At 46.8% G+C, this 24786-nt stretch overlaps 1 protein-coding gene across 7 annotated transcripts in view; it reads right to left on the bottom strand.

The window, feature by feature from the left end:
• Nucleotides 1-4: 4 nt before the first annotated feature.
• The window catches only part of sptan1 (spectrin alpha, non-erythrocytic 1), a 27378-nt gene continuing 2596 nt past the window's right edge, over nt 5-24786 (bottom strand). Inside the window, exons 1-56 of one of the 7 annotated variants that reach the window (XM_034601476.1) lie at nt 24766-24786; nt 20143-20382; nt 19911-20036; nt 19318-19458; nt 18895-19175; nt 18665-18809; nt 18412-18566; nt 18137-18272; nt 17951-18052; nt 17711-17848; nt 17396-17506; nt 17209-17286; nt 16926-17081; nt 16632-16836; nt 16284-16465; nt 15939-16182; nt 15667-15789; nt 15348-15565; nt 15113-15205; nt 14602-14736; nt 14217-14365; nt 13935-13991; nt 12772-12970; nt 12458-12562; nt 12337-12369; nt 12202-12237; nt 11678-11725; nt 10311-10402; nt 10078-10222; nt 9807-9988; nt 9618-9717; nt 9044-9241; nt 8821-8967; nt 8632-8735; nt 8170-8332; nt 7871-7885; nt 6729-6860; nt 6486-6623; nt 6297-6401; nt 5931-6139; nt 5717-5837; nt 5456-5577; nt 5174-5306; nt 4987-5085; nt 4747-4906; nt 4483-4559; nt 4190-4399; nt 3735-4031; nt 3516-3628; nt 3197-3214; nt 1783-1837; nt 1503-1699; nt 1370-1423; nt 1142-1288; nt 521-668; nt 5-436 (exon numbers count right to left, since the gene is read on the bottom strand). The exon at nt 24766-24786 is cut by the window's right edge and continues 43 nt beyond it. In XM_034601476.1, coding sequence (XP_034457367.1) covers nt 311-436; nt 521-668; nt 1142-1288; nt 1370-1423; nt 1503-1699; nt 1783-1837; nt 3197-3214; nt 3516-3628; nt 3735-4031; nt 4190-4399; nt 4483-4559; nt 4747-4906; nt 4987-5085; nt 5174-5306; nt 5456-5577; nt 5717-5837; nt 5931-6139; nt 6297-6401; nt 6486-6623; nt 6729-6860; nt 7871-7885; nt 8170-8332; nt 8632-8735; nt 8821-8967; nt 9044-9241; nt 9618-9717; nt 9807-9988; nt 10078-10222; nt 10311-10402; nt 11678-11725; nt 12202-12237; nt 12337-12369; nt 12458-12562; nt 12772-12970; nt 13935-13991; nt 14217-14365; nt 14602-14736; nt 15113-15205; nt 15348-15565; nt 15667-15789; nt 15939-16182; nt 16284-16465; nt 16632-16836; nt 16926-17081; nt 17209-17286; nt 17396-17506; nt 17711-17848; nt 17951-18052; nt 18137-18272; nt 18412-18566; nt 18665-18809; nt 18895-19175; nt 19318-19458; nt 19911-20036; nt 20143-20379 — 7440 coding nt within the window. In that variant the 5' untranslated portion in view covers nt 20380-20382; nt 24766-24786 and the 3' untranslated portion in view covers nt 5-310. The remainder of the gene's footprint in view (nt 437-520; nt 669-1141; nt 1289-1369; nt 1424-1502; nt 1700-1782; nt 1838-3196; nt 3215-3515; nt 3629-3734; nt 4032-4189; nt 4400-4482; nt 4560-4746; nt 4907-4986; nt 5086-5173; nt 5307-5455; nt 5578-5716; nt 5838-5930; nt 6140-6296; nt 6402-6485; nt 6624-6728; nt 6861-7870; nt 7886-8169; nt 8333-8631; nt 8736-8820; nt 8968-9043; nt 9242-9617; nt 9718-9806; nt 9989-10077; nt 10223-10310; nt 10403-11677; nt 11726-12201; nt 12238-12336; nt 12370-12457; nt 12563-12771; nt 12971-13934; nt 13992-14216; nt 14366-14601; nt 14737-15112; nt 15206-15347; nt 15566-15666; nt 15790-15938; nt 16183-16283; nt 16466-16631; nt 16837-16925; nt 17082-17208; nt 17287-17395; nt 17507-17710; nt 17849-17950; nt 18053-18136; nt 18273-18411; nt 18567-18664; nt 18810-18894; nt 19176-19317; nt 19459-19910; nt 20037-20142; nt 20383-24765) is intronic. The other 6 variants (XM_034601475.1, XM_034601477.1, XM_034601479.1 and 3 more) reach the window with 6 other exon arrangements.

Here is a 24786-nt window from a genome sequence, read left to right as displayed (position 1 = left end):
CAGATTTCCAGTTGTAACCAGTAGCGTTTATTAAAGCACACTGCAGTTGTCAGGTTGTTGTTATATTATTCTTACTATTAGGTTCTTAAATTCATTGAGAGCTAAAACAATCACATTCAAATGCAGACAGTCACTTTGCTATCATGAGAAGCACAACGTTAGAGCGAGATAAATAGATACAGACGGTTGTTATCAGTGAGGATTCCTCGTGCCACAATCATGCAGTTTCAGCTGTGTGTTCGTGTTGAAGCGTGTGTGTGTGTTTGGGAAAACGCGTCCCGATTGGTCACTGGCGGGGGGGGGGGGGGGATCAGTTGACGAAGAGCGAGCGGGTGAACTCGACAAAGTCGAAAGCTGACGGCAGCTCGCGGCCCTTGCTGTCGAGGTAGGGCTTCATGTGTGAGAGGCAGTAGTCGGCCTGCTCCTTGCTCAGGTTCTAGAAGGAGAAGAGGAGGAGGAGGAGAAAGTTAGAGCTGAACTGACACTGAATCAGATCCAGAGGAGGAGGTGCTCCACTCACCTGGTACAACTCCTCTTTAGTGACGTAGGGTCTGTTCTCGGTGCTCAGAGCTCGGAACGCGCTCTCGATCTCCTCGCTGGACTTCACGTTCTCTGTCTCACGGCTGATCATGAACGCCATGTACTCCTGCAACGACACGTTCCCGTCCCTGCACACACACACAGTCGCACACACACACAGTCACACACACACACACACACACACACGGTAAGACAACAGATACTTTAGTGTGGAAAGTGTCGGAGCAGTAGTTTGTTACACGTTACAAGTTCATTAAATCCAAAAAGTCCAATCTGTTGTTTTTGGGGCAGATGCTGATATTGGGGAGTGAAGAAGTTAGCTAGCTATTAGTTAGCTGTCACAAGCTAACTTTAGCTGACACGTATATAATCAATGATTCCTAAAATGTCGTTATCAAACACTTCTTATAAATAAATGCAAATCAGGTTGATATTAAGAGAAAAAGTAAAGAATTACAACTACAACATTAAAGTTCTGAGTGTGATGACGCTCTGCAGACACTGAACCAGACGTCTTCTCTTGTCCACACTGTCCCGACACAACACAAACATTCAGACTTTGTGTAGAGTGCGTTTGTGATTTGCTGAAGTGGCGTCGGACCTGTTGGGGTCCACGGTGTCGAGTATGGCCTCGAACTCGGGATCAGGCTCTCCCTCTTCCACCATGGGCAGGTCGTAGCCCAGCGAGCGCAGACAGGACTTGAACTCCTGGTGGTTCAGACGCCCGGACTTCTCCTTGTCGAAGTGCCTGTGAAGAGACGTGAGAACATGAGGATTCAAACCCCGACACAGAAAGACGGCAGGACGACGGCAGGTCAGCGCCACGTACTTGAACATCATGCTGAACTCCTTCAGCGCCTCCTCCGTCACTCCGGTGGTGTTTCTGAAAGACAGAGGGACGGACGTGAGCTCCATGTAAACGTGTGACTCAGGCGATCAGCAGCCGTGTTGCTGGCGTGTACCTGGCCTGTATCTGCTGCTCCAGGTTGTGTTGCATCCTCATTCCCAGTTGGTCCAGTTGGTCCCACTGCTGAGCCAGACCCACTGTGCTGTGCTCCGTGTACTTGTTGTCCAAGATCAGCGCTTCCTCCATCGCTGCACCCAAATCTTCGATCTTCTTCAGCTGACTGCGCATCGCCCGGATCTCCTGATGTTTGCGCTGCAGGAACATCAAGAAAAACTCTCATTTCCTGCTTCAGCTCCGACGTCCGGCAGCAGCGTTACCTTATCAATGGTTTTTACCTTGGTGGCCTCCAGCTGCGACTCCAGGGTTCCAGACTCCTCCACCATACACGACCTGACAGCAACACAAACTGATGTGAGAGAAGAAGCAGCACATCTGGAAAACGACTGCACTCACTCTGACACACACTGTTAGGAAGACACACCTCTACGACGAGGTCGGACACCAAGTACGACCACGGGACAGATTCTGTTCAGAGCCAGGAGAGGACGGATTCTATTCCAATGATTGTTGACGTAGTTTAATAAAGAAGAATTCTGTGTCTTTAGTGACGCCTCCTCACAGGCTGCCAAAACACTGAATCTCTTTATTGTGACTTGGTGTCAGAGTGAAGTTAGAAAACTTTGCCTTCGTCCTTCCTGGTTTCATAAATGTCAAGTTCCTATTTCTTCAGCTCAGTGAAGTGAACACTACTTTTCATGGTTTTGAATAAATGTGTATTTATGTATCCACTGGTCCTTCACTTTTACACAGTTCAATTATTCTATGTTTTTCATAAAATAAAAGATTTGCTTTATTAATGTTCATGTGTGGTGAATTTTTGTCGTCTGTTAGATAAGCAACAATCTTCAGACTGGACTTTTCAGAATAAAAGCTCTGATTCAGCTCAAAATACTGCAGATCGTTGCCAGGGAAACGCTGATGAAGTGATTGAACGTGTATTTCTTTGTTGTTGTGATATATTTACATCACATGTGGACGTGTTGTGTTTTAACTGCGACTGGAAATAAACCGATGTCAAATATCTAGAGTAACCATGTGAGGATAGAGCTGCTGCTCCAGTGGATCATTAGTACGTGATGAACAGAACGTTTTCTGTTACACAACATGAACACGTGCAGAGAAATAAACTGAATCTGTCTAAAAGCTGCGTTAAAGGACACGTGTGATCTGGGGCCTGTCACAAGTCCTCAGCCCCTAGAGAGGAAGGTAGTGTCCCCTCCAAACGGAGACACATGGGGCAGAGGAGAAGGGACAACACTCGCTACATCATCAGGGGCCAAGTGGGGGCGCTAAGGGGTGAACTGGGACAGGCCCTCAGTGCTGAGGGAGAAACCAGGTGAACCAGTGAGGTCACTGGGAGGTGTGTGTTAGAACACACTGAACTCAACACTGTTTAGACGGGGGTGCACGAGGTCGCACACAGCGTGGATCAGGGAAAGCAAAAGAAAACAGAGCTTGAACCTTCCAGAAAGATCATCAGCAACCTGGTACTGATAGACACAGATAACCCGTCGATACGCTATGCTATCAGAGAGAGGGCGGGGGGGGGAGGGAGGACCAGAGGGGAGAACAGGTATCACACAGGAGAAGGAGGAGCATGTGGTTTTAAAATGCTCCCAAGTTCCATCATTTAACAACATCCACACACACTCAGACACTCAGACATGTGAAAGGAGAAGTGGTATTCACCCGTCCAGCAGATACGTCCTGTTGAGCAGCGAACACGAGCAGAGCAGCCCGGAGGGGGGGGGAGAGAGAGAATACACATCATCAACATGAGGCAACAACAACCAGCAGCTGAGCTGAAGTCTGCACATGTTCCTGACATGTTCTGGAGCTTCTGTATAACACAGACTCAACTTCAGTGGAAACACAAACAACGTCTTCATTTACAGACGTCAGCAGAACACTGTCCTTTTCAGGCTGAAACGAGCTCTTCACTTGGAACTGTATGAGACGACCTGACATCTGTGTGACGTGGTAAGAACTGGGGGAACCCGCCCCGTACCTCGTCTCCTGCAGCCACTGGTGGAAGGCGTTGGCGTGCTGAGCAAACTCCTGACGCAACTTGTCGTTTTCCTCCTGTCGCCTCTGCTCCTTCTGCAGCTCCAGCTCTCGCTCCTACGCTCAGAGAAAAGTGGATTTATCATTTACATGAATCCAAACCGTCCCATGGAACTCGTCTCAGGGGAGAAAGCCGAGTTTGGTTTCTAAGATATTTTCAGACCTTGATGATCTTCTGCAGGTTCCTCCACGTCTCCTCCAGCGCCTCCATGGTGAACCAGGTGTAGGGGTTGGACACCACCTGGTAGCTCTTGATCTGCTGGTCCAGCTCGGCCAGCTGGTTGAAGTCGGCCTGAGCCGAGCTCAGCGAGGAGCGGAAAGCGTCGTGGGCCTCACGCAGCGCCCGGATCTCCTCCAGAGAGTTGCACCGCACCGGGTCGGTCAGATCCTCCTCTGCGTTCTCAAACCAGCTGTTGAAGGCCGACGCCTTCTTGGCAAATGTGAGGAACAAGTCTTCAACCTGTGGAGGAAAAAAACACACAAGTCTAATTTTAAGGAAAGTTTTTTTAAGATGCTTCACTTCAGCTGCGTTTTATCTTTGACAAGAGATGTTCATGAGAAAAATATGATTTTTTACAGATACTCAAAGAACAGGATCCTCAGGCGTGTCCTCTCTACCTTTCTGAAATGTTCCTGAGCCTCGAGAAGCTTCTTCTTGCGAGAGGCTGAGTTGGACAGCAGCTGGTTCCAGCGCTTCATCAAGGCGGCATGACGAGCTTCGATGGCTTTTGATTGGACGTGCTTGGCGGCCAGCAGCTGGTCCATCAGAGCTGTGATGTTGGTGATGCCCTCCTGCTGGAAGGCCTGCAGGCCGGCGTCGAAGGTCTCCTGCAGACAGACGCCCAGAAACACACTTGGTCAGAGGAGAGCGAGGAACAAAGGGTGAACAGGGTTTGAGAGCAGGGACGGACCTGCTTGGTGAGCAGAGTCTGCACAGACGACAGGTCTCTGCCGTAGTCGTCGGTCTTCAAGCTGTTTTCTTTCTCACCTGAAACACAAACAGCTTCAGGTAAAAACACAAACCTCTGACTCGTCTGAGCAGAGTCACACTGTTCATCATCGCCCCCTGGTGGCCGGCTGCAGTATGAGCTCTAAACAGAGGTAATTAACTGGTCTATGTTAGGGACCTTCTCCGGAGTTATGTCTGAAACGAGCTCATTAGTATATATTTGTACCGATCCAGGACTCGACCACGTCGGCCTTCCAGTTGAACTGCAGGAAGGCAGAGTTCTCATCCAGCTTCGCCTTCCTCTGAGCTGCAGCCCTCTCCAGCTCGGACACTTTCCCTCTCAGAGCCGACATCTTGGCACTGATGTTGTCCACGTGATGGTTGTTCTGTTGGAAACAGACACACAAATGAACACACTGCTGCTGCTCCTGTAGTCACACAAATCAGGAAGTGGATGATTCGGTACCTTCTTGATCAGCTCCTCTCCGTTCGAACACACGTCGTTGACTCTGTCCCTGTGGACGGTGAAGTCCGTCTCAAAGGCTTCATGCTTCTTCAGCAGGCCCTGTTCAACACAAACACTCATTAGGTTTCAACACACACGGATTTCATGTTATGGAACTGAGAGCGTTCTCTCCACCACTGAAAAGCACCTGCACAGCCGCCAGTGTGTCTCCGTAATCCTCGCTCCCGACCAGATTCAACTTCTCATTGATCCAAGCTTCTTCCTCTTCCACATTCGCAACAAACTGCTGGTACTCCAGCGACTCCTCCAGTCTCTGTCCCCTGGGAAAACACACAGACACACACAATAACACAGCTGTTGGTGCTACTGCAGAGGTGGGTGGGTGGGTGGGTGTGTGTGTGTGTGTGTGTGTGTGTGTGTGTGTGTGTGTGTGTGCGTGTGTGCGCGCGTCTCAGCAGGACGACAGTACCTCGCTCCAGACAAGTCTTTGAGCTCCTTCCAGTGGTCGACAAACTGGGCGAGTCTCTGCTGGATCTCGTCCTGACCGATGGTGTTGTCATCAGACAACTTCTTCCCAGTGTCCAGCACCGACTGTTCTCACACACACACACACAGACACACAGACACACACACACACACACACACACACACACACACAATCCAGAAAGTGAATAATCCAACTTCACATGATCATTGAATGAGGACAGACAAACAGATGAACAGTCTGTACCTGAATGGCCGGCTCGTGCGCTCCCAGCTCGGCCTCCAGTCTCTTGTGTTTCTTCCTCAGATTCTGTACACCTGTCAAATCACGTCCGTAGTCCTCCGAACTCACGAGCAACTTCTTTTCTCTGTGTGCGTTTAGGATTAAAATGGGTCATAAATACACTGAGGAACAACCAGTGCTGATGTTCCTCTGGAGAACTGAAGGGAAACGTTCTTACTTGATCCAAGACTCTTCATCATCCAGGTCCCTGAAGAACTGATGCAGGCGGTGCGACTCGTTGAGTTTCGCTCGGCGCCCGGCTGCCATGCTCTTGATCTTGGCGAAGCGGCCGTTGACGGCATCGCGCTTGTCCTTCACCTGCGTGGTGTCGAAGGCGCTGCTGCCCATCAGGCTGTCGGCCTGGCCGTTCAGGTCCTTCAGACGATCCTGGGGGAGCAGAGGAAGTCAGAGTTGGACTTCGTTGGGACTAATAAGTGGCTCTGTGGGGTTTCTCTAAGTAGTGACAAGTCTAAAGTTGTGAAATAAGGTCTGTTGTGTCTCCTGAGGTTGATCCGACCCACATGCAGAGTAATGAGCTCATTACCTCGTGGGCAGAGATATCAGCCTCCAGCAGCTGGTGTTTCTTCAGCAGGTTGTTGACTGAGGCCAGATCTTTACCATAATCCTCAGATGCCAGAAGAGCTTCGACCTGAGGGACAAGGACACGCATCAGCCTCACACACTCTACGTCCTGAGAAGTTCAGCTCAGAGTTTCCAGCTGTGTGCCGCTCACCTCAGAGAGCCAGAAGTCAAAGTCCTTGATGCCGGTGTTGAAGTTCTGCTGCTTGTTGGCCTCTTTCAGTTTCTGGCTCTTCTCTGCTGATTTGTTGACGAGGAACTGCCACTGCTCGTCCAGAGCGCTGAGTCGTGCCTGAAGAAACAGACCAGTCACTTTATTTACCACCTGTGAATCTCATTCTGCTAAAAAACTAAACGTAATGGACATTAACTAATAACCTTCACAGTGTGAACCTACCTTCACAGCGTCCTCGCTGCCGGCGCAGGCTCCTCTCTGAATCAGGGTGTTTCCAGTATCGATGACGCCCCGGATCCTGTCTGCGTTGGCGTGCAGCTCCGCCTCAAACGCCTGATGTTTCTGATGCTTACTCTGACGGAGGAGGGGGGGAACATGGACGCAGCGTGAGAACACGAGTTGGAAACATTTACAAAAACACTTGTGTTTTAAAAACACCCCCAGTTTTACAGTTTTATAGAAATTTAAGCAGTTTATCGTACGAGGCTGTTTAAGTTTTAAAATGAAGGCGTGGATGAAGCGTCAGAGCGTCGTCGTCCAGCTGAAGAAAAGAACTTCAACTGCAGAAATTTAAAAAGAAAACTGAAGAAATGGAGGTGTCCTCAAACCTTGGTCAGATGTCTTCATCTCACACTGGTTTCATACTTACATTCAGCACAAGAGATGAAGTTACTGGTTTTTTAAACAGGTTGACCAAATTTAATCAAAAAGTTGAAATTGTGTAAAATGTGCTTGACGGTGAAATAAAAAAAAGGAAAGAAACTACAACAGACAACGTGTCGGACATGGATTTAAACAAACAGGACGAACAAGTGAAGAATGGCAGTGACGCTGCAGCAGAGCTGAGAAACCTACAGGAGCAAGAGTCTCTTCAAAGTGGCTTCATGTCTGTGTCTTCTGGTCGTTTCACTGTTTACTGCCTCAAACTTTCATCATTTACTTCAAGAACTGATCACATTTCTTTTCTCAAGTTAGAATTTGAGACCAGCTTCGTTTTGTCTGTTTTTCATCAGGAATCATTCAGACGTCGGAATTTCATTCATCGAATTTAATCAACTTTATCACAAGTGAAGCAAATTTAAAGATGACTCTTCTCCTCAAGAGCTGAAAACAAAAATGGAAGCCAAACTCAAAACTATGACATTTGATGATAAAGACAAACCTGGAATAAAATATAATTAACAGAGGAATTAAAATATCAAAATTGACAACCAAGTGGAAAAGAAGCCGGCGCTGGACGGTGCTGATGAGGGACGGACTGAGGATGGACAGGATGTTCTATGTGGTGTCTACACACACAGCACAGACAGACACATGGAGTAACCTGCTCAGGTGTTAGTCAGCGACACACTACACAAACTTACCAGCAGCTTGGACAGCTATGAAGAAATAAAGACAGTGGGAGAAAAGTTCAGTCTCACTTCAGACAGGACACACGGAGGGATTCAACAGTTAAGGAGTAAAGTCAATAAAACAAGACACATTAGCAGTTTGAATGTTGCTCAGGTCACATGACTGACACGTTATCACCTGACCAAGAAGCTGGGAGATTATTTTCCTTCTTAACTTTTCTCTGACTAAGAAACACGTCGTTTCTCTGACTAACTCACACCGACACCACGTCTGAACAGATTCGTCTGTGACGTAGAAGTCGGATCTGTACCTGGATGTTCGTTGGGTCTTTGTAGGATTCATCAGTCGCAGTCTGCAGCTTCTCGCTGATCCAAGCTTCTATCTCGTCCACATCTCGGCTGAACTGCTGCAGAGTCTGAGATTCACCCAGCTTCGAACGCTTCTCGATCATCTGGGTCTTCAGCCGGAGCCACCTGGCGAACATCGAGACCAGGTTAAATATCCAACAGGTAGAAGAACATCGTGTCTGTGTGTCTAGGAGTATCACATGTGGGTTTTCCAAAGGCGCCATATTAAGCCGTAGTAGTTCACATACTTGCTGTGTACTACGTGCGTTACTGGAGTATTCCACTACACACACAGTACAGAAACTCTGGTTTAGCGTTCTGTAAATAAAACATGGCGACACTGGAGGAGGTCAGTCTGTGGTTACTTCTGACGCCGCAGCATCAGACCGTGTCACAGCTCGTCTTAGAAAACAGATCCTCCTCACCTGTCCAGGACTTCATCGCGGCGGTTGGAGATCTCAGGTTTGGCGTAATGATCAGCTCCGACCAGCTGATCAGCAAAGGACTGCAGGGCGGCGATCTTCTCCTCCTGTACAACATGGGACAATGTAATCAAGCACAGAACACAACGATGGATCAGTTTGACTTCAGTCTGCGGTGGAACAGTTACCGACCTGCACATTGATGGCCTTGTCAAAGTCTTCATGTTTCTTGATGAGCGCTTCAACGCTGTCCAAGGAGTCGCCCTTGTCGTCGCTGGCGAGGAACGCTTCACGAGCTGCCATCCAGTTCTCGGCCTGTTCACAGTCTCTGTTGAAGAGCTGAAGAGGGACAAAGACCGATGTCAGCGACGACACAGTAACGTCACCACCGTCATCTTGTGGCGCAAAACTTTACCTGAAGCTCGAGGCATTGGTCCAACATCATGCGACGCTGCACCCAGGCCTTCTCCAGTTCGGCACGCTCATGGTCTAAAGCCTCCAGTTTCTGCTGGATCTCAGGACTGGCGTAGTGGCCTCGCGCCAGCAGCTGCTGGCCGAACTGCTCGAAGGCCTGGAAGGTTCCAGCACGAGCGTCGATCTCCGTGCGGTGTTCCTGGATAGAAGAGGAAAGAACTTGTGAGCTCGTGGTCACGATGGAAAAGTCGTGTACATGGTGAGCTCTGCGTTGATGTGGTTGTTAGAACACTGTTGCTAAGCAACTGCAACATGAACGCTAACATTAACATCAGCGTCAGTGTCTAGAAGCTACAGAGGCTAACACTTTAGCAAGCTAACAGGCCGGTAACGTAATGAAGGAAATACAAAGAATTAATGACAGAGTGACAACATGAAGCTGTGGAATATCACGTGTTTCTCAAACTTTCTCGTGGTACGAGGATGTGAACACCGCGGCTCTTCTCCAGTCGGCAATAGATCGGATAAAAAGATGGTTAGTGACCTGCAGACATCTGGAAGGAGGAGTTCTGTACCTGGTGTCTTTCCAGAAGAGCCTCGGCTCCAGTCACATCCTTTGCCAGCTCATCTGAGGACACGAGCCCTCGGATGCCATTGATCCAGGACATCAGATCTCTGTGGACAGATGACACATTAAAACATCTCTTAGACCCAGTTGTATTCTAGTTCAACCCAGTGGAATCTACTGGCTGCTCGCTCCTCACCTGAAGTCCGACACGAAGCGCTGCAGGTCATGGGAGTTTCCCAGTTTGTCTTTGCGCTGGTCAGCGCGACCCACCAGGCTGCTCCAGGCGGTGTTCAGCTCGGTGCACTTCTCCTGGATGTCATCCACGGCCTCTGGGTGGGACTGGATCAGACGCTCTGCCGTCTCGCCCAGAGAGTTCACCTGAGCGGTGCAGACGAGGGTTAAAATGAGTCAAAGTCTCAGAGGAAACAAACTCTTACATCCTGCTGAGATCCTGAAGAGCCACTGACCTTGTCCCCGAGGGCGGCCAGGTCTCTCTCGAAGCCTTCGTGTTTGCGCTGCAGAGCCTGAACACTGGCCAGGTCGTGGCCGTAGTTGTCAGTGTTGAGAGCTTGGTTCTTCTCCTCAATCCACTCTTTAGTTTCGTCAGCATCTCTGTGGAGGCACGAACACGACATGGTTAAGAACCTGTTGCTGACGTCACAGATCGTCCCCGTGTTTTCTCGTCGTGTTTGGTTCACACCTGTGGAATCGCTGCACCTCGTGTGCACTGCCCAGCATGTTGCTCCTCTCCTCAGCCAACTGCTGCAGAGAGCGCCAGCGATTATTCAGCTCCTGGACAGAAAAGAGTTCACATCAGAACCAGCACCGAACGCTCGCTCAGCTCTTCTGACGAGTTCTGCTCGTGAAATGATCATGTGCTCATCTGAATGATTAACGAGGACCTGTTACGCTCTTTGTTTGTTAATGTGACTGTACAGCACTAAATTTAATAAACAGTAGTAGTATATAAAATTTAAATATATGGTGGAGTAACTTTTTCAATTATAATCTGTATATAAAAAGCTAAAATGGCGACTGAGGTGGAAAACATTAAAATAATATCTGTCGTCTATTTAAACATCAAATGTCCAATCGAGTGTTTTAGGAGCTTTTCTCTCACATTTATATCATAATTACTTTAAACATGTTAATTATGGACATCTGACGTTGTGACATTATATATGACTGAAAATAAAAGAGCATAATATGTCCATTTGAAGTAAGGCGAAGATTTCAGATGTACTCAAACATCAGCATTAAACTTCTTTGTCAAATAAATGAAGTGATCACATTTTAAAGTGAGGTGAGAAATGTCAGATTAAACATTGAATTTAACACAAAGCTGCAGATACAGTGTGTGCTCATGTGCTCATGTGCAGAGTTTGTGCTTGATGTGCGTTTGATGGTCACAGACAGTGATGCACAAACAGGCAGATGAAGGGAAGGTGCACAGGACCAGGAGTTTGATAAAAACCATACGAGGGCTGGAAATCGACACAGATCTCCCGATTAGATTTGATTTCTATTCTCAAAATCCAATATCGATTCATTTAATTTATTTCAATTCTCGAGGATCCGGTTTTATCAGATAAATACTAATCTTAAGCTTCTTAGAATTGTTACAATAAAACCTCCACCTTCTGAGTGGAGGTGTTAAGCTTCACGTCTACGGAAAATTCAAAGATCAACGTTGGGATTTTAAAGATCGATATCGGATCATTCAAATAAAAATCGTGATTAATCGGAAGATCTTTTTCTTTGAATCCAGCCCTGAACATTACACAAAGAAAATACGAGCAAAACGTCCACATCTCCAAAGAGATGCTGAAGACATAACGCAGGCTTTATGTCGTTCATTCAAACTATATTAGACTGTAAGAGGGACGAACACGGAGTCTAAACTGAACACTGATAACTGGAGACAAGGACAGGAAGAGGGAGATCATGTGACACCCAAAAGAAACCAGGGCAACGACGGCGTTAGTTGTCTCATCACGATGCCGGACACAGAAACAGGGGGAGGGGGGGGGCTTCACAGCCAGGTCGGGATGGACTAGTTACTCTTACCTTGATAGTATTAAAGTTAGCCGTTGTTTGAACAGCCAATCGTATATTCTACAGTCAAACATGGCAGAAGGAGGAGATCGGAGAGGAGGAGGACAAAAACAGAAAAACACCACACCAGTCAGGAGAGTTGTGAAACTCCCAGGTTTCATCTTCTCCAGAGATGTGACAGGAAACAGTAAACACAGCCACCACGGCTACAGCTGAACCCATGAGTCAAACCAGTGAACGATTGAGACATCTGGAGACATTTCTCTCAATGATTCAAAGCCTCAGCAGTTCACAGGCTTCTTTGTTGTCTCGTCAATGTTCAATCACATTCAACGAGGACATGTAACATCAAGCCTCATGCAGAGAAGATGTCTGGTTGGACACGACTGCAGTAAAAGTGATGCTTCGATATCAAACATGCATTTATTATTGCACAGTTATTGTATCAAATCTCAAATCTGTGCAGTCAATGCATTTCGTCTAAGATGAAATCAAACCGATGGATGATTTAATGTATTTTAAACAGTGTATTTTACCTTCCAGGGAGACGCAGTCTTAGAATCAGCTTCGTCCTGTTGAAGAAACAACACACGATGTGAGTCAGGATACATTTCACTGCTGGTTCTTAAATATCAGGCAACGTGCATGAAAGCTGCAGAAAGGATTCCCACCTTGCCATGAGCAGAACTGAGCATCTCCTGTTGCTGCAAATGAGAAAAAAGGATCTCCATTAATCAACAAGTCAAACATGGAGGACGGCTCATACAGGGGATCCAGGCACGGAGAGCTCACCTGAGCCTGAACCATGGGCGCCTCCTCCGCCATGAGGCCTTCAGACTCCAGCTCAGACGCAACTTTGTTGATGTCCCTCAGACGAGACTCGTTGGCCTTCAGGTCCTGCAAACACAAGAACGTCACACGCTTTGTCTGAGACGGGATTTAGAACAAATGATTGTAAAACAATACAAGAGAGTGATTAGGCGGAAACAAGCAGAAATAGACTTGTGTACCAAACACATTTCTGACTATGGAAGAAGCAGAGTTGTGATGTAATGACTTTGACTCGGAACAGGAGGAATGTTTAAAAACAGGCGTGTGGGCGTTACCTTCTGGAAGTCGTCAAACTTCTTCTGCAGGACCTCGACCTGCTCCAGGTCCGAGCCGACCTCTTCGTTGGTGAGGGCGCTCTCCTTCTCGTTGATCCACTGCTGGAGCTCGTTGGCCTCGCGGAACAACATGAACTTCTTGCAGCTCTTCTCCAACATGTCTTTACGTTTCTCTCCCAGCTCCAGCAGAGTGCCGTACCTTTAAATCAAAGAGAATTCAATCAGGAAGGTTTTTAAAGTCCCAGTGTGATCAGTGATGTAGATAAAAAGAAGAGGACCTGGGACCTTGTGTCCTGGATTTAACCCATTAAGACCGGATGCAACATACACGTGTATACACCTTTAAGACATGTGTTTGTGTGAGTCTCCCAGTGCCGGATGAGAAGTGTGTGTGTTTTGTATGAAGTGTGCGTGTTTTGTATGAAGTGTGCGTGTTTTGTATGTTTTGTATGAAGTGTGCGTGTTTTGTATGAAGTGTGCGTGTTTTGTATGAAGTGTGCGTGTTTTGTATGAAGTGTGCGTGTTTTGTATGTTTTGTATGAAGTGTGTGTGTTTTGTATGAAGTGTGCGTGTTTTGTATGTTTTGTATGAAGTGTGCGTGTTTTGTAAGACATGTCACTGATGAAATGCTTTCATGGGAAAGGAGAGCGTTTTAAGTGAGGGGGGGCGATATTTAGAGTTTCATCGATGAAAACAATGAAAATAATAATGAAGAAGATTCAGACCCAGACGATGAACTTTAGGGAAAAGACGATGATTCACATTTAAAGCCAAATGTTTAAGCTATAAAATGTTTTTCTCTATCTGCCTCAGAGGCTGAGAACTTCAACTTTCTTCCGGCACCTTAGGTCTTAATGGGTTAATGTAACTAATACAAAAATGAATCAAAGCTCAATATGTGCAGAACATAACTGCTTATGGGTTTTGATTGAGAACAGAAAGGAAACTGAGATATGAACATCCATGACGAGTCTGGGATGAGGCGGGTTTGAGAGGTTGGCATCAGAGGAACTTCTATCAATGTGCTGATAGAAGATGAGGGCGACGTACACACAGTGTCACGACATGAGGGTGTTCAGGGTGGGGGGGGGGTCAGACTGCTGATGACAGTCAGTGGTATCATGATCACAAGAACACGCAGAGGGACGCTGATTCCTACTCACAGCTCTTCCACCTGCTTCATGCGCACAGACACGCTGCAGGCCTCCTTGGTGACAAGCCTGCTCAGTGTCAAGGGTGAACACACAGCGAGGCCAGGTTAAGTTATCAAACAGAGCGAGAGGACAGCAGAGGAGAGACAGAAAGAGCCCAGGGGAACGGGCGTTAGTGCAAAAACTGAGCAGAAGACATGATCTAATGAAGGTAAAGAGGTTAAAAGGACTGAGAAACCAGTGAGAGAAGAGTTAGTGAGCAGCATTGTGCTGGTTGTGATGTGGGTTTCTTACTGGTTGTCTATCTGGTCCTGTCGCAGTGCGATGCTGCCGTGGTCATCCAGCAGGTTTTCCCTGGAGGACGACTGGGTGGGGTCAAGCTTCTTCACGTACGCAGCAGGAACGAAACCCTGACGATCGTTCACCTCCACCTTCCACCAGTCCTGCAGCAATGAGGAGAGGGGGATATGTAACAGCTGACACAGAGGAGACATGTTCAGCTGTTCATCAACAAGTCCCATGACCTGTCCCATGTGTTGCCTGAGAAGCCTGAACCAGCTCACTCCACTGGGCCATGTTGTCCAGAAGCTGCTGCACTGGACGAGCTACTTTCTCCCGGTGTCTCTCAACATGCATCATCTCTGAGGAACTATTGGTTTCATGCAGCAGTCGGACTGACCTTGTTGGTGCTGTTGAGCAGCGTCAGGATGTCTCCTTTCTTCATGGTCACTTCGCGGGGGCTCTTCTCCTGGTAGTCATACAGAGCGAGGACCAGCTCCTTCCCGGTCTCGTCATCAGTCGGCGCCACTTGTTGCTGTTTATTAAAAACAGACCAATAATCGGTGTCACTGATTTGTCAGACTATGCTTTAGTTTTCAAGCATCTAAAACAGAGCTGCATTGTTGCAGACTCTAAATAAATCCCTGCTCTTACTTTTCTCCATCACTGTTTGTAGTTTTTTCTGTAACCAAGCAATTAAAATGCAAATAAGACAATTTACTTCCTGTTAGCAGCACATGACCAGTGTATGTGACCCGTTTTCAGGATGGAGATCATTACTGAGACGGTGGTGGAAGCTTGTGTGGACCCTAACCCTAAAATGAAAACGAATCTGTGTGGATGAAGCTTTGTTGAGCAGCAGCAACTCCTCCCTGAGTTGGGGGGGGGTGTGCAGGAGGACAGGGTCTCACCCTGCAGGACGTAGCCTGTTCCTTCAGACTGTGGATGCTGCTGCCGTAGGCGCTCAGGTCCGACATCAGAGCCTCGTGCTTCTTCAGCAGAGCCTGTGGAAAACAAACTATTTAGCACGACTGGGATAGAAATATGAAATAAATGGAGCAGAAACTGGAAACAGCAGAGAAGGTCAGAAACTTTCTGTTAGATCAGGATTCAGGAGAGAAAACCACATCTCCTCCCTTCACATACCTCAGCAGAGTCCTCATCTTTTCCATAGTCTGGGCTCCCCACGATCGGCTCCTTCTCCCTCATCCAAGACTCGGCCTCATTGGCATCTGCAAAGTATTGCTGAGCCTGCAGAGAGTCCTCCAGGTCCTGTCTCCTCTGGGACGCTTTAGCCTTCAGCGTGTCCCAGCGTCCATGAAGATCAGCCAGCTTCACTTTCACTTCCTCGACAGCAAAGTGTCCTGGGAACGACAGGGTTCGGGTTAGGGGACAACATTTCTTAAAAAAAATGTTCACAATGTCAAAGAAGATACCGAGCAAGGCTTTGAATTGAAATGAATACCTTCCTCGACCATGGCCTCTCCTTTCTGGGTGACAGCCTTGATGCGAGGCTCATGACCGCTGATCTCCGCCTGCAGGGCCTGGTGCTTCTTCAGCAGGTTCTGGACACCGATCAGGTCTTTGCCTGTGGAAAACACAGAACTTTATCAATCATCTGAAATATGAGGATACAGCATCAACTTCACTTCTTATTTATGTCACCAAACATCTGCAGGAGACTATATATTGACTTCACTGTAATTCTGTGGATTCTCTGGATGGTGATGACGTTACCTCGGTTAGTGGAGGCAGCGATCGGCTCTTTCTCACGGATCCAAGTCTCTTCATCCTCCATGTCTCTAAACAGCTGCTGCAGCCTGAGTGAGTCGGACAGTTTCTGCTTGCGTGCGGCCATGGGCTCACGCAGAGCTTCATAACGAACAACCAACGCTTCCTGTTTCTTGCGGATGTTGTCGGCATCAAAATGTCCCGCCTCTTGGAACTGGCGAGCCTGAATCGTTATGCCGTCGATACGATCCTAAGAAAGACATTCACAGAATCATTTATAGAAACATTTACATGGCTCCATAGATAAAAACAGTTATCAAACATATCCTTCCTGAGTGAACAGCATCGCACCTGGTGAGCGGCCACGTCCGCCTCCAGCAGAGCGTGTTTCTTCTGCAGGTTCTGGACACTCGTCAGGTCTTTGCCGTAGTCGTCTGAAGCCAGGTGACCTTCGACCTCGTACAACCACAGCTCAATGTCCTCCACGTTCCTGTTGAACTGCTGCTGCTGGTTGGCCTCACGGAGCTTGATGCCTAAGAAACAACAAATTCACATAAAAACAGCTCAGTCTTCTGCAGCTTTCTTTGTGAGGAATTAACCATTCTTAGTCTCTTTTAAATAATAATGTTAAATGCAGGATTATTGGACTAAATAATTCACACCTGAGTCTTTGCATCAAACACAATGTTTTCCTCGTACCTTTGAGTTCAGTGGCTTCCAGCAGTTTCTTCCACTGGGAGCTGACCTCCTCCATGCGTCCATCCACCTCAGTGGAGGCGTAATGTTTCCCGTCCAGCAGCTCCTGGCCACTCTTCTGCAGAGCATCGATGCGGCTTTGGTTGGCCGACAGCTCAGCTTCAAAAGCCTGGTGTTTCTGCACCTTGCCCTGCAGGTTGGAGGGGTCCTGTTGTCCAGAGAGCAGAGGCATAAAGGTTGGAGCGTACCACTGATTTCAATACACACACCGCAATATCCAACTCTCTGATAACTCACCTTGTAAGCCTCATCAGTGGCAGTCTTCATCTTCTCGTTGATCCAGCTCTTGAGCTCGTCAGAGTCCCTGAAGAACTGCTGCAGGTGGAAAGAGTCCTCCAGGGCGGCTCGGCGAGACTGAGCACGCTCATGCAGGGCGTTACGACGGCTGAGCAGCTGAAGATGTGGAGAGTGAGAGAAGACGTGTTGTTTTTTGTGTTCACATCGAGAGAAATTACTAAAAGCTGCTTATGATTCATCATTGAATTGAAATGAAGTTAGGAAAGCTGAACGTTGTACTTACAGCATCTCTACGGGTGGCCACGTCTTCTTTGGCATAGTGATTGTTCTGGATCAGTTTGGTAGCAAACTCATCCAGGGCCTGGAGACAAATACACACAGAGGTTGAGAGTGAATTCTATTTCATAACAGCACAAGTGTAGAGAATGAAGTAAGAATGATATGAAGTGGACAAAGTTAATGTAACGTACAGTGATCTTCTCCTCCTGGGCACTCAGAGACTTCTCAAAGTCCTCATGTTTCTTCAGCAGAGCCTCGACACTGTCCAGAGAGTCACCCAGGTCTTCGTTCAGGAGGAACGCCTGCACAATGAAAATACTACGTTCAAATCTATAAAACACATTTATGCACCAGACTTATTCTTTCCTGAAGGAATGTTTGAATGTTTTCTGAACGCAGATAGAAACAGGAAATAAAATCATATCAGAGTTTAAAACTTTGAAAACAATATCTGTTCATGGTTTTAACACTTGTTCTCATGATGCATTGAATTTGAATGAGGTTACCTCTTGTTTACTCATCCAGTTGTCAACTTGCTCAGTGTCCCTGTAGAAGAGCTGCAGGTCCATGCACTGCTCGTACTGCTGCCTGCGAACCTCCCACAACTCCAGCAGAGACTCCTTCTCCTCAGTGAGGACGCCCAGCTACACACAAAACAACACAACGAGCAGTTTGAAACAAGCTACTGAGCCTCTGGACACACGGGGCAATAACACCACACCAAAGAAAGAAAGATCTCAATGTACCTTTTCCTTGACCTCCTCAGAAGCGTAGTGTCCCGTGTTCAGTAAAGCCCTACCCGCTTCATCAGTGGCTCTGAAACTGTCCTCGTGAGCATCAATCTCTCCCTGAACAACAAGAGAGAACAACACTTGAAACGGATGTCGCTTCGTAATTACGTGTGAAATTTACTTTTTGATGCAACACTTTACCTTATGCTCCTGGTGGCGGTCCAGCAGAGCCTCTGCTCCAGCCACGTCATTGGCCAGTTCGTCAGCATTGATCAGGGCCTTCATCTCCGTCACCCAGCTGGTCAGATCCCTGAAGTCAGCCGTGAAACGCTGCAGCCTGAAAGACAAGAGGGCAGGAGTGAGCAGGTGTCTGTGACGCTCAAACCCACAGGACACCATCACTAAGCTAATATCTGCCTGTGGACGTGTAGCGTTCATGTTTCTAAGCATTCTGCGACAGCCGCATCAACCATTACATGTATGAGTCGTTGAGGCGGGCACGGCGCTCGGCAGCCAGAGTGCGAATCTGTTCCCAGTTGTTGACGAGTTCGTCCTTCTTCAGGTGGATCTGGGAGGCGTTCTGTGGATGTGTCTGCTGCAGGTGCTCTGCATCACCGCCCAGAGTGTTGACCTGGTTGAACGAGCAGTGAAAGAGATTAGAACATTATGTTTGTTAATTTGTGGCTGCTGTGTTTGTGTTGACTTTCTGTAGAGCAGCCCATGGCGTACTTTATCCTCCAGAGCAGCCAGGTCTCTCTCCAGACCCTCGTGTTTACGCAGCAGCGCCTGCACACTGGCCAGGTCACGACCAAAATCATCAGAGGCCATCAGCTGCTCCTTCTCCTTGATCCAGCTGATGGTCTCATCCACATCCCTGTTGTCAGGATGAAACAACAGTCTATGAGCATCATCACACAGACACAGTGTCAAAGCTGTGCATGCGTTTCTCTGATGTTTACCTGTTGAAGCGCTGCACCTCAGCAGCTCCGAACAGCTTCCCCTGCCTCTGCTGGGCCAGACCCTTCAGGCGCTGCCAGGCCGCGTTCACCTCGTCCTGCTTACGCACGATGAGCTCGGCCTCGGGGTGACTCTCCTGGATCAGCTTTGCTGCCAGCTGGTTCACCTCGTTCACACGCTCCTCGTGAGCCGCCAGGTCGGTCTGGAACTCCTCAAACTTCTTCTGCAGGAGCTCCACGTGCTCCAGGTCCTGGCCCAGCTCCTCAGAGGTGGCCATGGTCTCCTTCAGGTGGAGGAAAACATTCAGGATGTCATCAAAGTGCTTTTACACAAACTTCTATGGTTGTGTGTCCCTAGAAGCTACAAAAATAGCTTGTTAATAATGAATTGTTTAGTTTTCTGAACTAGTTACTGTTGAATCTGACCTTATCGCTGATCCAGTCCAGGGCATCCTCACACTCACGCAGGTACTGGACCAGTTTCTGTGCCTGAAGCAGACGCGTGCCCTTCTCCTTGGTCCTTTGCAGCAGCAGGTCCCACAGACGATGCAGCTCCTCCAGACGAGTCTACAGCACACAGCAGAGGCCCCAGGAGGTTTTTAAGTTAGTAGAAATAGAGAAGGAAGGTTTTGGAAATTATGGTAATTTGTAAAAAAAGGTTTCACCAAAATCTTTCAGCAAAAGTTTTCCTCTGTATTTAATTAGAAAGTGTTTGAAGGGTTTATAAATGTATAAAACTAGGACAGAAGAGATGATCTGGAAGAATTTCCACAGCACACAGAGTCACACAGAGTCACCGCAGATCAACACCTACTAGAATATACTCAGCCATATTGAAACTTGAAACTATGGGTTTCTGTTGTGTCCGGTAAGGCGTGTAGGACTGAACCAGATGCAGAGTTAACAGTGGACAGAATGCACAGCTCTCTATGCACCTGAGATCGGGCACCATGGATACACAGAATGTTACTGTACACTGATACCATTCATTAAACTGACAACATCTTCATCACTCTTACTCGAATGATCTCAGAGGCGAAGTGTCCCTCTGTGATCATCCGGTTTCCAGTGTCGTCCAGTTTGATGATGGCACTGGAGTTGGCCTGAACTTCAGCTTCGAACGCCTGATGTTTCTGCAGCTTACCCTGTAGAAGAAGACGTACGACATGAATAAAACAGTCCAGTTGGTCTTTGAGTAAACAGAATGACCAACGCTACCACAGGGAGTCATTAAAAACCAGGCGCACAGACCTGCAGGTTGGACGGGTCCTTGTAGTTCTCATCGGAGGCGATCTGCAGCTTCTCCTGGATCCACTTCTCCAACTCGTCTGCGTCACGGCGGAAAAACTGGAAGCTGTACGAGTCCTCCAGTTTCGCCCGCCGCGTAATCGACAAATCCTTGAAGCGACGGTAGCGGTCGAGCACCTGCTGCCGGCGCTCCTGGATGTCCTCGGCTGTCTCCAGCACCTTGACCCCTGCAGTGTCCATCTTCTGAAAACACAACATTAAATGTATTAGTAAGATCTGAACACGGATCAAATAAACAGTTTCACATCATAGGAGCTTAACTCTTTGAGCTCTGAAACATACAATGTTCACCAGTGTCTACGTTGATTTTTCCTGTGATGTCTTTTCCTGGAGAATCTTCAAATGCTAAATTTCTCTAAAACCTGTAAAACTTTGTGTAATACAATAAACCATGATAAATATGCTGAAATTGATTTCTTTCATCAAACATTTCTAAATTAAAACATTGAACTTACTGATTCACAATATTTCTCAATTTAAAAACATGAACTAACTATTTCAACTATGAACATTTTTTAGTTTTTGAGATATGAACATTTTCTCTGCTCCTCTCTCTGGCGCCCCCTTGTGTTATCAACACGTTTTTCACTGCACGTTATTAAATGTAATGACATCATCACAAGCGAACAACTTAAATCAATTAAATGAATAGATTTTCTTCTCTGTTACAAACACAAATGGTTTGAATTGTCTGTTTCTCATTAATAATTTAATTTAGAAGTTCAGGAGAGATTATGTAACTTAAGTCTTGACACAAACTTGTCTTTAAACTATGAAGCAGGATAGAACCAGTCAGCCCGTTTGTCCCCCTCACCCCCCCGATCCCGTCCCCCTCACACCCCCCCGATCCCGTCCTGTCCCCCTCACACCCCCCCCCCGATCCCGTCCTGTCCCACACTGTGCACCAAAGGGGCCAGCAGCTGAAAGAGGAAAATGCCAAACGGGGGTGGGGACGGACATTCCACACGCATGCTAACAGTAACCAGGCTTCCCAACACAATGAGACTGCTGCAGTCAGCCTGTGTGTCGCTCAGTCTCTGGACCCAGTGTCGCCTCACGCTGAGGGAACCGTCTGCTGGGAACACTGGTGAACCACCACTAACTCACTGCTTCTACCAGTCAGACAACGAGACCAACAGGGCAGAGAGATACAGGTTATCAGAACAGAACTAATTACCATGTGATGGTTTTAACAACAAACGATGAATAACTGGAGCCACACAGATAATGTAGAAAAGATGTGATATATGATATCTAGGTTTATGTTTTTAAAAAGGTAATGTTCTTAATTAAAGCTCTATATGTTTGTTTTACTTTATTTGTTATGTTTTCTTATTATTTATAGTCATTTACAATAAAATTAGTTTAAACTGTAAAATATTAATCCTCTCTCTCTACATACACACACATATATATATATATAGTTTTGGGAGGAAGAGGAATTTAAAAGCATTGAACAACAGAATAAATCTGAATCTTTTCTATGTTTATGTATCAGACTCCGCCCATCAAACGACAAAGAGGAAGAGACGCAGATATTGATCCGTCGAAAACAAACCAAGGTCAACGAGACCAGAAGCACAATAACTGACGGCCGTGTGTGTGTGTGTGTGTGTGTGTGTGTGTGTGTGTGTGTGTGTGTGTGTATGTGTGTGTGTGTATAGAGGCTTTTTGTTGATGCTGCAGACAGGGAGACAATAAGCGATGGCTGGATGTGAAAGCGTCTCCTGCTCAATGGGAGGATTAGTGGAGTGAAGCTTTTATCCAGGGTACAGATGAGGTGTCATTACCTTTACAGACACACACATATACAAACACACAACACAGTGTCACTGCTCTCACTGTGTATACTGTAAGAAGATTAGGACCATCGACTCACTACGTTGCCTGGAAAACGCCTGCCAGCACCCCTCCCCCCCCCATCTGAAAACACGGGCCCTGTTCCCAGAGCTTAAATCATCTCAGGGATTTAACTGACCTGATTCTGCAGTGATGTCAGCGAAACACACGCAAAGTTAACTGACACACATCACAGACACACACACACACACACACACTTTGTGAGATTTGATCTCAGGAGTGATCGTTCTTTAGTAAACTATGAAACTAGGAACGGGCTCAGAAGTGTTTTAGAGTCACGTCATGCTTCTTGACGATGTGCACCATGATGTGTGTGTGTGTGTGTGTGTGTGTGTCTGTGTGTGTGCACAGCGTCACTGTCGTCATTTAAAATAACCAATGTGCTGGCTGGTCCCATCAGCTGGAACAGATTAGCTTCAGCGAGCTGAATGAAAGGAGTCTGTTGTGTCAGTGCTCGTCACAGACACTTTGGGAGACGATTTAAATTCAGAACCTTTGCACACAAAGTGACATAAACACAAGTAACAGCTGATTTACTTTCACGTTGCACAATCCAAGTCACCTGATGTGAAATTAAAAACCGCAGTAACTCAGTAAATGTTCACAGTCATGTGAGGTTTCATGAGGTGACGTGTTAAAAGTGACATAAACACTAGAACAGAATTAATGATCAGCTCTGCATTGACATTAGTGTAAGATCCTGGCTGCTAACAGCTGGACACCGTCTCTATTCAAACAACGTTCCATCAAAATGTATTTCAGCCTGAAATAACCACCCCACTCACACGGCACGGTAACTGCTGATAACACTTCCTCCTTCTTGTACCAGCAGATAACAGCTTTCCCTCTCTGCCGCTCACAGCTGCCTCGACAGGGTTCCTGCTCTCGCTCTCACTAACGCCCACACGCTCTGATACCAGCCAGCAGTTCTGACAGGGTACATTACACGGATGGATGCTCATAGAACTCTAACTCCTTCCTAAGTTCAATGATCCACCTTTACAGGCACAGAGAGAGAAAATGCAACATCACTGCCGCTGCTGAAATCTTTCTGTTAGGAAATGATGCAGGAAATAGCAGCTGTTAGGAAACTGAAGCTAAAATATGTCAGTTCTTTATAAAGAGACACTGGTGCTGTCTGAGTTGACATGGTAACCAAGATCTGTGGGCTGAAAGAAACTGGAATAATTGAAACCTTTGTTTCCACATGTGTCCCTGAGGGTCTGTTAGTTACTGGAGGCCACGAGCAGCACAACGTCCAGTTGGACAACACACTGAGGCTGCTGATGATCAGTGAGGCGTGTCACGCTGTTAATCAGCAGAACAGGGACCTGCCTCTACAGACAACACACATTTATATACAAAACCAAAAGGGATTAGAAGAATGATATCATCACACTAGGTAAAATATGTAGTTATTGTTAATATAATAATTCATAGTACATTAACTAAGAATAGTTCTAAGCTACAATTCTTCTTCCAAACTTGAAAACTCTGCAGTAGTGTGGATGGCAGGCGTAACCATGGTAACAGTAATACGTTTTGAACTAAGTAGTGTGGATGAAGCCTAAGTGCTGAGAGGAGATAAAAGACGGATGGTAATGGTTATTGATTCACTCCATTAAAATGATTATCCACATACGACAGGAATCTCCTGGATAATTTACTTCCTGGTAAAAAACTAAATCTAAGCTCTCACAACATCCTGTGAACAACAAACTGCTGCTCGGATCCCTCAGAGCCAAAAAGGGCTGCGATGTTAATGAGGACGAATCTAAATCCTGTTAAACACAGAACGTCACTAGAAACAGGAGCTTGTTAGTCCAGCACAGAATGTGTCACCATCCCTCACGAGGCTGCACCCTAACATTCAGCCCCAGAGACGGCACCATCTTTCCAGGAGGTTCACAGACTTCACAGATATTCCCCATGTCCTCTGTTTGCATCAGAGTGGGTGAAGTCACTTAGTTACAATGGCGGACCATCTGTTATGAATAGGGGTCATACTGACGCCATACTGGGAGGATGGAAGCTAAAGGAATTAGCAGGAAATGGGCGAGTCTCATGAGACAAGGAAAGTCTATTTCCTGACGGAGAGGAGGAGGAGGAAGACATCGAAGTGGAAGGAACATTGTTCCGAAGCTTGAGTTGAGCTCAGCCAGTGAAAACAAATATGCCCGACCTCAGTCATGTTGTCATTAAAGATTAATCTGATGCAAAACGCATTAGCAACTCCTCTGGAGTCACAGCAGCAGTCAGGTGATGCATAAGTTCACATTTGTTGTTAGAAGCAAATCAGGAATTTATAGCACACACAGCGCAGTTACTCAGCAGTTTACAGTCTTTAGCATCTGCAAGTGTTAGCAAACATAAAGTCAATATCACACATTTAAATAGAATCCAGAGTAAGAACAACATTAATAACAGCACTGGCATCCGATGTCAACGTATTTCAATGTTTTCTGACCTCGAAGGCACATTTTCAAATGTATTTACTTAAGATACATTTGTCTATTGCATTATAAGATGAAACCACACACCTAACCCTTCATGCAGACGATATCACACAAACAAAACACATGCAGTAAAATCCTAAATGTCCATAACTGAAGCACATGCACAGTTCAGATCTTACCTAAGTCCCTGTGACATTCAAATTAAATGAAAAATAACCACATTACAGTTCAATGAAAAACCAAACCATACACAGGAGATATTTCAAGGCTG

Source organism: Hippoglossus hippoglossus, chromosome 12 (genome assembly GCF_009819705.1).
Source record: "Hippoglossus hippoglossus isolate fHipHip1 chromosome 12, fHipHip1.pri, whole genome shotgun sequence".
Classification (NCBI taxonomy): domain Eukaryota; kingdom Metazoa; phylum Chordata; class Actinopteri; order Pleuronectiformes; family Pleuronectidae; genus Hippoglossus; species Hippoglossus hippoglossus.
Note: the sequence above shows the minus strand (reverse complement) of the source record. Positions and strands in the feature narration are given on the sequence as shown.